General features: G+C 41.0%; 1 protein-coding gene across 11 annotated transcripts in view; it reads right to left on the bottom strand.

Annotated features, from left to right (window-relative positions):
- The window catches only part of BLTP1 (bridge-like lipid transfer protein family member 1), a 754,177-nt gene that overhangs the window by 449,229 nt on the left and 289,950 nt on the right, over positions 1 to 14,998 (bottom strand). For all 11 annotated transcript variants that reach the window (XM_082243836.1, XM_082243839.1, XM_082243842.1 and 8 more), the window contains exon 22: positions 1,305 to 1,481. In XM_082243836.1, coding sequence (XP_082099962.1) covers positions 1,305 to 1,481 — 177 coding nt within the window. The remainder of the gene's footprint in view (positions 1 to 1,304; positions 1,482 to 14,998) is intronic.

The raw sequence follows: 14,998 nt of genomic DNA, 5'->3' as shown, positions 1-14,998 counted from the left end.
GGAGACCAAATCCCTTATCATTGTGAGAATTTCCAGACCATCAAGAGGAAGGATTTTCTGATTTCCATAGTCAGAATTATTTATTACCAGACCAAGACAAACCTGGTTTTGAGGTCGGGGGAATGTGGTGGCTCACAGACTGAGCCTGCCCATCCCATATCACCATTATGTTAAATTTGTGGTATGGAATGATATTGGGTCAATGGGGTTACAACCTTCACGCAAAAAAGGAGGGTAGGCTGGTCCTTGGACTGTAAAGTCCGAGCACAGGAGCAAAAAGTGTGGAGTTTGTCCAGTGGAAGAAAAACTTTAAATAGGTCCGTAGGCAGGGCCAAGCAATGAGTTGCTGAATTCTGAAGATTTAAAGTCGTAGTAAACCACCAGCGAACTTATTAACCTGCAAGTTATCATGTATGTGAAACTTACCTTAGAACAAAGGCCTTCTAGCAGTGAGCTGTCACCGCTGACAGGGTTTCCATCTTCACTCCTTGCCCAGCCTGTCGAACGGCCATGTCTTGGTAGGTTTGCAGTTGTGCCATACTCTTTCCATTTTCAGACGATGGATTGAACAGTGCTCCGTTAGATGTTCAAAGCTTGGGATATTTTTTTTTATAACCTAACCCTGCTTTAAACTTCTCCACAACGTTATCCCTGACCTGTCTAGTGTGTTCATTGACCTTCATGATGCTGTTTATTCACTAAGGTTCTCTAACAAACCTCTGAGGGTTTCACAGAGCAGCTGTATTTATACTGAGATTAAATTATACACAGTTGGACTCTATTTACTAATTATGTGACTTCTAAAGGCAATTGGTTCCACTAAATTTTAGTTAAGGGTATCGGAGTAAAGGGGACTGAATAAAAATGCACGCCACACTTTTTCACATATTTATTTGTAAAACATTTTGAAAACTATTTATCACTTTCCTTCCACTTCACAATTATGTGCCACTTTGTGTTGGTCTATCACATAAAATCCCAATAAAATAAGTTTACGTTTTTGGTTGTAACATGACAAAATGTGGAAAATTTCAAGGGGAATGAATACTTTCTCAATGCACTGTAACAACACATTGCACCATTTGCCTAGCACCAAATGCAGGATCCAGTACCTGGAGGGCGACATCAGGGGCCAGATCAGCTCTGCATCTTCTATCTGGCGGGTCAGAGTACAGTGCCCCAAGTTAAAGCTGAGACATAACAGATCCAGAAGCTGCAAACAGGAACCGCAGTGGCTCTGCAGCAACTGAAGAACCTTGATAGAAAAAAAAAAAAATATTTTGATAAAAAGGATATATTCTTACCTGTGGTGCTGTGACCATGGCAGTAAGAGCACCGGCTTGCACATCTATTAGCCATGCATATTCCAAGGTATCTGTGCCTAGAGGTAAGCCTTCTGCAGAAAAGTTTGCATGTGCACGTAGCTGTAATCCAGACAGGCTAATGTGCCCTTCTCGAAGCATCCCATCCACTGTGGGCCTCTGCATAAATTATGAGGATATACATGAGACAAGCAACACAAATCCTAAAAACATGTATGAACTAAACACACACATGTTCGGTCTTTGGCCTACAACAACATGTACAAAAAGCAGAGTGCCTAAAAGATTGCATTATATCAGATTCAGATTAAGCACAGTGTTATGCCTTGCCATGGATCTCTATGTATAAAAGCTAAGCTACAATGTTTTAGAATCAAATGCATTTAATTTTATATGATTGATGAGGATTTTTATATAATTTTGGACTGATGTTTTTGGAAAGCTCTGCAGTTGGATCAGAGCTGGAGATAAACCGCTAGAAGCTACAACACAGTTGAAATCAGAAAGGAGGTAGCTTCGGAGACTGGAACCAGAATTCTAAAATAGTGATAAGCATGGGTGTCCTTTGAACTCATCTCTAACCCAAATGCCAAACTACCACTTTTTGTACTCCACTGAGCTGTGGGCCAGATCATTTCCTACCCCCTAGTGCAGTAGGCACAGTACTGGAGTACAAAAAAAAAAAAAAGCAGGAGTTCTGAGTCTGGGTTAGAGATGAATTCCGAGGATGCCCACATTTTCTTTATTATTATTAAATGCAATGTGAATTACAAAATCTTAGTACAAATATCTTCAGAAACATTTCCAAGTAACAAATTGCTTTTTTATTTTCTATCTTTCTAAAATGCAAAAATCCCCACATTCATACACACTGAATCAAGGGTTTCCACATATGTATTGATTGAAAGACAGTACGCATGTAATACAATGGAATTCTGACAGCCCATTAAGACCAAATAAATTATATACTTTGGATCAATGCAAAAAAATAGGAATTTTGTTTATCTGTAAAATCCATTTCATGGAGTACAACACAGGACACAGGATTTCAAATTCACGACAACAAAAGCTCGATGCTAAATAACCCAAGAAGAACGAGCCTTGCCTAGGAAAGGAGAAACCTTGCCCAGGAAAGGGGGAACCTTGCCCTTGAAGGCCCCAGGCCTTCGAATAGAACAGATGAACCCACCTAAAGGATCAAGAAGCAGCCTGATCCTTATGAGGGCCCAAGGACAAAAAGATGGCAACATAATGTCCTGATTCTGGTCAAATGAAGAAACCACCTAAGGTAGGAAAGAGAAACGGGGACTCAACACCACCTTATCCTGGTGAAGACCCCTAAAAAGTATATTTTAGGAAAGCACAGCCAACTCTGAGGCCCTGTGAGCATAGAAAATGGCAAATGAAAAGACAACCTTGCATGTAAGGAGTGACGAGAGCTTCTCTGGAAACGGTTCAAAACTAAAATTTTAAGCGCAATTTAATGTCCCACAGAGACCAGAGGGGCAACACAGGCAGAAAAATCTGCGTAACTCCATGCACAAAGGGTTTTACCAATTATTAAGATGCGATAGGCCTATAAAACAGAATGGCCAAGGCCGATATCTGTCCCTTGTTGGCACTTAAAGCTAAAATCTTAACAGACCACTGAAGAAATGCCAAAATGTGCCCCACAACATATTGTTGGGGATGAAACTTATAGGCTTCTCACTAAGCAAAAAAGGCTTTTCATGTGCAATGGTATACCTTTCTTGAGCTTAACTTTTTTTCCTTGGGAAGGGTAAAAATTAGAAAGTCAGAAGCATCCCTATCCCTCAGAAATTGAGCTTCAACAGCAATGCCATCAAATCCAGTGACTGTAAAGTGGAGTGAAACTCTGCGAAAGAAAATCTGGTTGATCAGGAAGAGCCCACAGCCCTTCTGCCAAGATTTATGTTTGCACAGGCAAGAAGAAGCTGCATTGGAGGGAAGGCATAGATCAGGAAAAACTGATCCCAAGGAGTCATCAGGGAGTCCACTGCAAATGCCTGAAAGTTCCTGGAAAACAAACCTGTCTAAATTTGTTGTTGAATCTGGTCACCAAAGATCCACATCTAGAGCACACAAGCAAATACAAATCTCTGCAGACATCTGCAGCTGAAGGGTCCAGTCACCCGGATTCAGCTTCTAACAGATGAAAAAGTCAGTCTGCCAATTTTCTATGACACAAATATGCATGGTGGAGGGGGCTGGAATGCATAGTTCTGCCCAAGACAAGATCAAGTCTGCTTCTTCCTAAGTTAATTCTTGTCCCTCCTTGGTGTTTGATGTATCCCACAACTATGGCATTGTCTGACTGAACCCTCATAGAGAGACCCTGAAGGTAGGCATACCAGATTTAGCCATTATCTTGAAGATCTGGGATGTTGATCAGCTATTTCTGCTCCTCTGATTACCACACTCTCTGAACTGAGAAGAAGTTCTCCAAAACACCTGGCAGGCTTGCCTCTGTTATCAAGTCCTTCAAATTCATATGAAGGAAGGATTTCCTGACATCCAACATTTGCATGGACCTCTTGGAAGTCAGATGCATTGGCATAGCCCAGTTCTCCTGACATTGGTTTGCAACAGTTAGAGAGTAAACATGGACATGGGGAACTGCATTGAAGGTGGCTACCATCTTTCTCAGCACCTTCATGTGGCCGAAATCAAGGAACTCGCCAACAACCTTGAGGATTCCACCTGGGATCCAGGAGACAGGCATTTTTCATCTTCATCTGTGCTGTGTCATGAACTAAACCTAGGTACCCCAGACATTTTATCAGATCTTGGCCGACTTCTGAAGGTTTACCACCCACACAAACCTTGTCAGGACATGTTCTGTCCTCTGGACATTTGCCGTCCAGTTCTTCTTTCGAAAATAGAACACAGGCTGGTTCTTAGAGATTGTTGTTCATGAAAAAAACTCTTCTTGAATAACGAAGACGTCCCCAGTTTCTGACTTGTCACATTGCCTTCTTCATTAGGGGTAAAGGCATCCAGGGATAGCCCAAACAAGCTTTAACCCTCAAAAATGTAGCCACTAGATTTTTTTTTTTGCAGGGAAGTTCTGCTGACCAATACTTGAGCCATAGGATCTTACTCATGTGGAAGGCATGAGTAAGAAGTCTACTTTAAATAAAAAAAATAGCTGGGTCATGAGTTGCAGGACCCAATTTATTTTGGAATTCCTCCTCCGTTGAGTACTGCTGAGCAAATCACTTTGAAGGTAAAAACTACAGAGGATTTTCAATTCTTGACAGCCTCCTCCTCTTCTTTGTCTTGAGAATGTTCCTTCTAACTAAAATGCACATGATATACTGTATATTTTAATGGTAAAAAAAACGTTTTGGGCTTTTTTGGTTTGTGGGAATGCGCATGCCCGTCTTGTATTGTTCTTGAAAGTTGCCATATATGGGTATATACAGTATCTCACAAAAGTGAGTACACCCCTGATATTTTTGTAAATATTTTATCTTTTCATGTGACAACACTGAAGAAATGACACTTTGCTACAATGTAAAGTAGTGAGTGTACAGCTTGTATAACGGTGTCAATTTGCTGTGTACTCAAAATAACACAGCCATTAGTGTTTGAATCGCTGGCAACAAAAGTGATTACACCCCAAAGTGAAAATGTCCAAATTGGACCCAATTATTTGTTTATTTTTAGGTACTAATATAGTGCCGTCAATTTACGCAGTGCTTTACATATACATTGTACATTCACATCAGTCCCTATCTTCAAGGAGCTTATTAGCCATTTTCCTTCCCCCGTATCATGTGACTTGTTAGTGTTACAAGGTCTCAGGTGTGAATGGGGAGCAGGTGTTTTAAATTTGGTGTTATCGCTCTCACCCTCTGATACTGGTCACTGGAAGTTCAACTTGACACCTCATGGCAAAGAACTCTCTAAGGATCTGGGAAAAAAAAAAAAAAGAATTGTTGCTGTACATAAAGATGGTCTAGGCTATAAGAAGATTGCCAATACCCTAAAACTGAGCTGCAGCACGGTGGCCAAGACCATACAGCGGTTTAACAGGACAAGTTCCACTCATAACATGCCTCGCTATAGTTGACCAAAGACGTTGAGTGCACGTGCTCATCATCATATCTATAGGTTGTCTTTGGGAAATAGACGTATGAGTGCTGCCAGGTTGAAGGGGTGGGGGTCAGTCTGCCAATGCTCAGACCATATGCCACACACTACATTAAATTCGTCTGCATGGCTGTCATCCCAGAAGGAAGCCTCTTCTAAAGATGATGCACAAGAAAGCCCACAAAGTTTGCTGAAGACAAGCAGACTAAGGACATGGATTACTGGAACCAAGTCCTGTGGTCTGATAAGACCAAGATAACCTTATTTGGTTCAGATGGTGTCAAGCGTGTGGCGGCAACCAGGTGAGGAGTACAAAGACAAGTGTGTCTTGCCTACAGTCAAGCATGGAGTGTCATGGTCTGGGGATGCATGAGTGCTGCCCGCACTGGGGAGCTACAGTTCATTGAGGGAACCATGAATGCCAAAATGTACTGTGACATACTGAAGCAGAGCATGACCCCCTCCCTTCGGAGACTGGGCCGCAGGGCAGTATTTATGATAACGACCCCAAACACACCTACAAGACAACCATTGCCTTGCTAAAGAAGCGGAGGATAAAGGTGATGGACTGGCCAAGCATGTCTCCAGACCTAAACCCTATTAAGCATCTGTGGGGCATCCTCAAACAGAAGGTGGAAGAGTGTAAGGTCTCAAAAATACACCAGCTTTGTGATGTCGTCATGGAGGAGTGGACCAGGACTCCAGTGGCAACCTGTGAAGCTCTGGTGAACTCCATGCCCAAGAGGGTTAAGGCAATGCTAGAAAATAATGGTGGCCACACTTTGGGTCCAGTGTTTAGACATTAATGGCTGTGTGTTGAGTTATTTTGAGGGGACAGCAAATTTACACTGTTATACACGCTGTACACTCACTAATTATTTATAAAATGTGAGGGGTGTACTCACTTTTGTGAGATACTGTAAGTATATCATTGCACACATCAGGCTTTGTAGTTTGGAACACCTCAAAGATATATCCAGGTTTTAGAGTACTATATGTTCCCATCCAGACAACTTATCTTTGCCTATTTCAGCAGGACAATGCTAAACTGCATTTATGAGAACTGCATGGCTTCAGAAGAAGCAATAAAAGAGTCCAGGTGCTTAACTGGTCTGCCTGAAACCCTAGACCTTTCACTAATTGAAAATTTTTGGTGCATCAAAAATATCACAAAGAAGACCCAAGACTGTTGAGAAGTTAGAATCATTATCAGGCAAGAATGGGACAACATTCCTCTCCTAAAACGCCAGTAGCTGGTCTCCTCAGTTCCCAAACATTTACAGGGTATTGTTAAAAGAAGAGGTGATGCTACATCGCGGTAAACATGACCCTGTTCCAAATTTTTTGAGACGTGCTGCTGCCATCAATTACAAAATTACGTTAATTTTTTCTTAAAATGGACAATTTTCTCAATTTAAAAATGTTATATATTTTCATTTCTCTCTTTACTATTGTGAATAAACTATGGGTTTATGAGATTTGCAAATCATTGCATTCTGTTTTTATGTGAACAGTGACAGTGAGTTATAAAAACATCAAAATGATGGTAATGTTGATGAGTGACAAGGCACCAGGCTTCAAATATTGTATATAGAATGTGGGCACATGGCTTAGGCGCCTTTCAAACCTATGATGTTATATTTTACCACTAATACCTCATTACCATACACAGCCTTTCCTTAATTGTTGTTACAGTGAAATTAGGATCTTCAACACAAGGAAAATATATACCCACATAAAAAATTTAAATGGTTGAAATCCAACAAATAATTCTAATATGTATCCCTCTCGATTCAGTGGGGTGATTTTACTAAAGGCAAATAGGCTGTTTAGTTTGAAATGGGCATTTCCCTTAGCTTAGTGAATGCTGTGAAAATGTATTTTTCAAAGAATACCCAATTAAATGCAAGGAAAGTAGAATTTTTGATTGCATATTATTGGATGATGGTGGTCAGCAGAGCTTCACCTCATTCACTAAACTAAGGGAAAATTCCCTTGTTGAGTGAGAATTCTCTTGCAAAGTGAACAAGCTAATTGCCTTTAATATATCAACCGCAATGTATTGCATGTACACAGAAATTATTCAAATGAGTGCAGGGATAAAAATCTTAATTGCTGATCTAACATGTACAGTACTACTTTGATAAAGTGTCAATGATTAAAGTTCAAAAATTATTCAAGTCACTATGCACTGAGCCAAAGTATATTGACACAATGAATAAAAGTATTATTTTCAAAATGGTGTTTAAAAAAAACACCATTGTTGGCAAGCACAGAGGTAAGACGTTTCTTGTAGTTGGTTACCAGGTTTGTAGACATCTGAGGAAGGATTTTGGTCCACTCTTCTTTGCAGTTCTACTCTAAATCCCTAAGGTTTCTTGGCTGTTGCTTGGCAGCTCGAAGTTTGAGCCCCCTTTATACATTTTCTATAGGAATAGGGTCTGGAGACTGGTTAGGCCACTTCATGACCTTAACCTGCTTCTTCTTGAGCCACTCCTTTGTTGCCTTGGCTGTATGTTTTGGGTCATTGTCATGCTGGAAGACCCATCCACGACCCATATTCAGTGTCCTGGCTGAGGGAAGAAGGTTCTCATCCATGATTTTACAATACATGGATCCGTCCATTTGCCCCTCAATGCGGCAAAATCGGCCTGTACCTTTAGCTGGGAAACAGCCTCAAAGCATAATGTTTCCACCTCCGTGTTGACTGTAGGGTTGGTGTTCTTAGGGTCATAGGCAGAATTTTTCTTCCTCCAAATACAGCGAGTCGAGTTAATGCCAAAGAGCTTCATTTTGATCTCATCTGACCACAGCAGTTTTTCCCAATCCTTTTCTGAATCATTTAGATGTTCATTGTGCAACTTCAGATGGGCCTCTACATGTGTCTTCTTGAGGAGGAGGACTTTGCGGGCGCTGCAGGATTTCAATCCATGGCGGCGTATTGTGTTACCAATGGTTTGTTTGGTGACTGTGGTCCCAACTGCTTTGAGATCATTCACAAAGCTGCTCCTGTGTAGTTATGGGCTGATCCCTCGGTTTCTTATGATCATCCTTACCCCATGATGCAAAGTATTGCATGGAGCTCCACACCGAGGTGACTAATGGTCATTTTGTATTTCTTCCATTTGTGAAAAATCGCTTCAACAGTTGTCTCCTTCTCACCAAGCTTCTTGCTGATGGTCTTGTAGCCCATTCCAGCCATGTGCAGATTTACAATCTTGTTCTTGAATTCCTTTAACAGCTCTTTGGTCTTGCCCAGGATGTTGAGGTTTGAATGGAAGAAAAAGATTCTGTGGACAAGTGTCTTTTATACACATAAAGAGTTCTCATTGTGAGCACCTTTTTAAATTGACAGGAGTAATCCGTGTACCACATGAGCACATACTGTAGCCAGTCTGTGGCAGCCAGAATTATTGATGGTTTGTAGGGGATCAAATACTTATTTTTTTCACTGAACTGCAATTCAATTTATAACATTTGTATTGTGTTTTTTCTGGCTTTTTGGTTGATATTCTATCTCTATCATATAAAATACACCTATGATAAAAACTATAGACCCTTCATTTCTTTGTAAGTAGACAAACTTACAAAATCTGCAGGGGATCAAATGATTACTTTCCCCACTGTATATTCCAGTATATATGAGAAATGATACAAAAGAAAATAATGCTTCCACTAAAATATTCTTTTTATGCCACTTTAATTCTCACTACCACAGTCAAACACAGTGGTTGTACTTCACATATTTATTACCTTTTTTTTTTTTAAATAAGGTTTCAAACAAGTATTCTGTAGTAACAATCGATCAAGCGTTAATTCAGTGTCAAAGCCCCAATTGAGCTAAAAAAAATCAAAATATTTGGCCTTAAGGCCAAACTCCAGCCAAACATTTAAAGATCTCATAATACACTTTTAAAGAAGAAGGCTCACTTAATTTTATTTTATTTTTTTATTAATGTGTTTTGATCCCCAGGGAACAAAGTACACACAGAACTGTATCCCATCTTCCTAGGTGCTATCGAAGGCGAGCCTGAAGATGGAGAAAAGAGCCGTTTGTCAAAGTAAACTTCTCATTGCTTAATCAAAACCTCTCCTCTTAGGAAGTAGTTGGGATACAAAAATACAATCCTCACTAGCAAGGTAGTAACCTTAGACGACAGATATCGAGACAAGTAACACACTGGCTTTTTAAAATCTTTCAGACCATTAGCTCTCACAGAATGGAAAATAAATTATTTTATTAATAATAGTTGATCATACTCTTCATATCTTCGCCTTACTTTATTATGCTTTGTAGGTTGTTATAAATCAAATGTTTTTATAGATTGTTTTTAAACATTTTCTGTATTTTATATATCCATTTTTATACAAAAAAAGTTTTGTACATTTTATGGAGAATGCTTTTGTACTCTAGAACATGGTTATATAATATATTTGTTTGTATAAGTGCAGTTACTCCTCTGCACCACATGAGAGTGCTAGCATGTAAGCCACAGGGTTCAATTTTATTTGGGAGATCCCTGTATATATCACTTATTTTGGGGGTATTTGGATCAATCGTATTTGAAAAATCTTTTCCATTTCCTATACCCTGTATATATTTTTTGAATTGGGAATGTTGTGTTTATATTTAGCAGTCATTGTACTGTGACTTCAGGTTAACATGATTCGCATCACTCTTCCAGTGTCTTGATCGCTTTATAAATGAGTGACTGATGTACCAGCTCCATCCTGCAACCCCAGATGATGCCTGTTACGGGGAAACATGTCGGGTAACATAGGAGCTGTGACTTCACTATGTTGCCAATCTGCTGGTTGAATCCGCGGGTCGGATCATTTGCTTTCATCGCTCATAAACGCACTTTATCAGCATTCAGCGGTTTTATTTTAAATTGCAGAGCTGAATGTAGTAAGCTGGTGTAATTTAAAAAAACACTGACGCTGAAAAACGCTGAAAAACATGCATAAACGGGGGCGTGGCTGGATATAGAGAGTGCGGACGTGTTAGTGAAGAGCTCCCAACATTCTGATCTCATCCATGGATCTCCACTCTCAAAGGCACCGGGTCGCAAAGCTATCCTTTCACACCAGTACCAGCGGCGTTTCCGGTATCCGATGATGCCCTCTGGTGATGCCTGGTAAGCAGCCTTTGGTGGCACAAGGTCCGACGTCATTTTAGCTGGCAAGCTGCAGGCTCTTCTGGCCAACCTAAACATGGAGGGCACGGAGTCAGGGGCAGCTGCTGCTGCCGCTTTTCCAAAAGAGAACTCTGCAAAAATCCTGGCAGCCATAGAGCACAGCAAGACATCCCGGCAGCCATAGAGCACAGCAAGACATCCCTGTTAGTCAGGATGGATCGACTCACAGAGGAATGCAACCTCATTAGAAATTACCTTGACAAAACCGGAGGCCGCCTTACTGAAACTGAATCACGAGTCTCTACAACAAAGGATGACACTACACAGAATTCTGGCATCATAGAAGATCTTCAGCGCACAGTTAAAGCCCTCATCACCAAATCTGATGCTGAAAATCGGCTTTGCCGAAATAAAGTATGCATTATTGGTCTCCCGGAATGATTGGAAGGAGAATCCTTTTTTAAACACCTCCTTCAAATAACAGATGTCTCCCCCACCTACGTGGCAGAAAGGGCTAACATGGTCCCAAACTGGTCGTTCTTTACCTGGGAACATAGCATGGCCCTTCTGGGTCAGATTCCTAAACTATCGAGACCAAGATCGAATCCTATCTGAGGCACACAAACATCCTGATCTGTGGTATGAAAATTCGTCCACACTACTATTTCCTGACTTCCCGGCAGAATTACAGCGCAAAAGGAAAACCTTCACAGATGTCCGACTCCGGCTTCGTGAGAAGAATATGAAATACAGTATGCTATATCCAAGCCGCCTGCGAGTACAACACAAGGGCACTGTCCGCTTTTTTGACACCCCAGCGGATGCAGATGAGTGGTTATCCAGGGTGCGGTAAGAGTTATCCATATTCCTAACCTGGCTCTAGTATGCTACAATATTTTTTTTTTTGAGAGGAGGAGAAGAGAAGAAGAGCGTATCTCTTTTTTTTTTTTTTTTTGTGTGTTGTCCTTTTTCTGCTCCTAATTACATCTCGAAGATTACCTGTTCTGTTTGGCACATTACCCAGTTAACGCAGATAGTCTTCGGTCTTGGGCTCCTGCATGGCAGTCTGGTTTGCAGCTCCCAATCTCAGAAATTTTTTTTCCATATCTTGTAGATGGGTGAGCCGGATTGAGTACTGCCCCAAATAAGAATTGATTAATTTTTTATGAATTGATCCATCTTTCTCCTAACAAAAGCTCCTTAGAGCTAATTGCCTCCTTTTTTTTTTTTGACCCTTTGTGTCTATCCCAGTAGATTTTTTCACTTTTCCTAGTCCTGCAATGGAAGCTATCTAGTTCAAGGTCTACGAACATTTATCGGCTTACTTCTCCACCACAGAAGCTAACTTGATACTAACAGCAGTTCCTCTTTTAGCTTCCATCTTCATAAAAGAAGGAAGAGACGTTATTTTTGTTTCGGGTATAAAACTGACTTAGCCAGTTTAGTTGGGGTGTTGCTAGTCTGTAGGGATTTTTTTATGTTTGTTTTGGTTTGTGATGATTTACCTGCTCGAACTTTTCGCATTACCTGGTTATTTCCTACTTGTTTGGTATATCATAACCTAATCTTGCAAATCTCTCCCACTGTCTCTATGCTCCCTCGGGACCGGGGGAGGCTCCTCATGAGGGTTGATGTCAGGCAATGGTGTTTGCCTATATTTTTTAATGCTAGTCAGTATGGGTTCGATGCCACTTAAATTGATCTCATGGAACATTAGGGGACTCAACAAAAAATTCAAAAGATCAGTTATTCAAGTACCTAAATTCCTATAAGCTACACATTCTGTTTCTGCAAGAGATGCATCTAATGGGAAATGGGGTTTTGGCACTGCGCAGATCCTGGGTCAAACAGGCATTCCATGCCACATACTCTTCCTATGCAAGGGGGGTAGCTATTTTGATTAATAAGTCCTTGCCGTGTAAGGTTGACAAAGTTATTACAGATCCCAGAGGCCATTATATCATACTACTCTTGAACATACACAACGTTCTTTAGACATTTGTTAATATCTACTTGCCTCCGCCTATTGACTACTCACTATTTTATACAATCTTTGAAAAATTGGCTCCTTATCAAAGTACACATATTGTGTTCTGAGGAGATTTCAATTCTATCCTGGATCCTACGAAGGACACCTCCAATACACAAAGATCTGCTGACCAGGATCTGCAGCAGTGGGCACAGACTTTCACTCTTACAGAACTCTAGAGACTCTTACAGAACTCTAGAGACTGAAGAATGCCCATACCAAATCCTTTTTCCCACCTATCGTCAGTACACAGATCGAGTTCCCGCATTTACCTGGCATTTGGTAGCTCCCCTGTTTTACAAAATTTGTCTAAAGCCTCCTATCTTCCAGCAGGTTTGTCAGACCATTCGCCTCTGAAATGATGTCTACAAATTAGTAACAATTAATGCATTTAAGGCAACCGTAAGGGGAGAATATATCTCAGCAATTAAAGCTACTAGAAATGAATATGCTACGCAAACAGTACATTTGGAGAAATGTGAAATGGACGCAGCTCAGGCTTTCGCCACCAATCCTACGTTAGAGACCCATCTCCTACTGGCCCAGGCGAGAAGGGATATAAAACTCCATTACAGTGATCTAACACAAAGTGAATCCAGAATTCAGGCGGGATGGATATTTGAATCTGGGGATAAGAATGGCAGACTTCTGGCTAATCTGGTTGCGGAACCCCATTTTCAGACTGTAGTGTCGTAGCTTCAATTAGGTACCGGAGAATGCACTTCTGAACCACAAACCCTACTAAATAATATTTAGCGCCTTTTATACAACCAACCCCTAGCTTCTACTGAAATTGATATACTCTCCAAACTTCTGAGTCTTTCTCTCCCCTCTTTAACGCCTGAAGAGACCATTACTCAAGAATCTCCAATTTCATTACTTGAAATTGCAAAGGCAATATCTATCCTCCTTTCCTGCTGCAAAAACTCCGGGGCAAGATGGCCTTCCTGGAGACTGGTACAAAATGTATGCTAAGCGGTTGGCACCCAGCCTTCGGGACCTCTACGCAGCCTGTTTGAAAATGCCTCTTTACACCCTCAATGTATCAAGCGCATATAGTTGTAATCCTGAAACCAGGGAAGAACCTGTTATTCTGTTCATCCTACAGACCTAATATCTCTCCTTAATTATGATTTCAAGATACTCGCCAAGGTTCTTGCCACCAGATTGAAAGAGGTCCTGCCGGGTTCAGTAGATATAGATCAAACTGGCTTTATGCCGGGGAAGACAACTGATATTAACCTGAGAAGAGTGCTTACCAATCTACAACTTCCGTCTTCAGACTCACAAAGTAGGGTTTTGGCAGCATTGGACATAGAGAAGGCCTTTGACTCCGTGACCTGGAGTTATATGCCATCGGTGTTGAAGGCTTTTGGTTTTGGCCCTGTTTTCTGTAAGTGGATTAGCATACTATACAAATCCTCAGTAGCCCAGATTAAACTCGGGGGTATGCTCTCAGAGGCCTTCCCGATAAACAGGGGGACAAGACAGGGGTGCCCCCTTGTCCCCCACATTATTTGCGTTGCTAATGGAGCATCTAGCCTCTGCCATAAGACAATCCAGGGAAATTTGGGGCATTAAATTAGGATCAATAACAGAAAACTGGCACTTTATGCTGATGATATTATCCTCTTTCTTAATGATCCTGGTCCCTCACTCCGTGCAGCATTAAAAGTTTTTTCCCAGTTCACGGCTCTCTCGGGGCTGAAAGTCAACTGGGAAAAATCTCAAATCCTTCCTATCGACTCCCAAGCTAGTCAAGCTGTTGATTCCTCCCTTCCTTATCCTGGACCACATCCATTTGGTATCTGGGAGTCAATATCACTTCTAATGTATCAGACTTTACCAAGTTAAACCTCTATCTTCTAGATTGTAAGCTCTAACGAGCAGGGCCCTCTGATTCCTCCTGTATTGAATTGTACTGTAACTGTGCTGTCTTCCCCCACACTATAAAGCGCTGCGCAAACTGTTGGTGCTATATAAATCCTGTATAATAATAATAATCCCCAGTTAACCATTCTTAAAACTAGATTGAAGGCCTGGAACAATCTGCTGTTATCACTTATTGGAGGAATAAATCTTCTAAATATGAAAACACTTCCAGGATTGCTCTATGTTATACGTCATTCACGAACCCGGATTCCAAAAGCCGCCTTTAGAAAATTTGAATTCATAATTACTCCCCTTTTGTGGAAATCTGGCACTCCAAAACTCAAGAAATAAACCCTTCAAAGGCCATGGACGCAGGGTGGTCTGGTATGCCCAGATCTTCAAAAGTATTTTCACGCAGCTCTTCTTACACATGCACATGGTTGGGTGGTTTCTGATGATTCTAACTCTAACCTCTGTGGTTCTTGAGGCAGCACATATAGGGTCCTATGAGGCAATGTCTA

This window comes from Pelophylax lessonae (genome assembly GCF_965119305.1).
Source record: "Pelophylax lessonae genome assembly, chromosome: 1".
Taxonomy (NCBI): Eukaryota; Metazoa; Chordata; class Amphibia; order Anura; family Ranidae; genus Pelophylax; species Pelophylax lessonae.
Note: the sequence above shows the minus strand (reverse complement) of the source record. Positions and strands in the feature narration are given on the sequence as shown.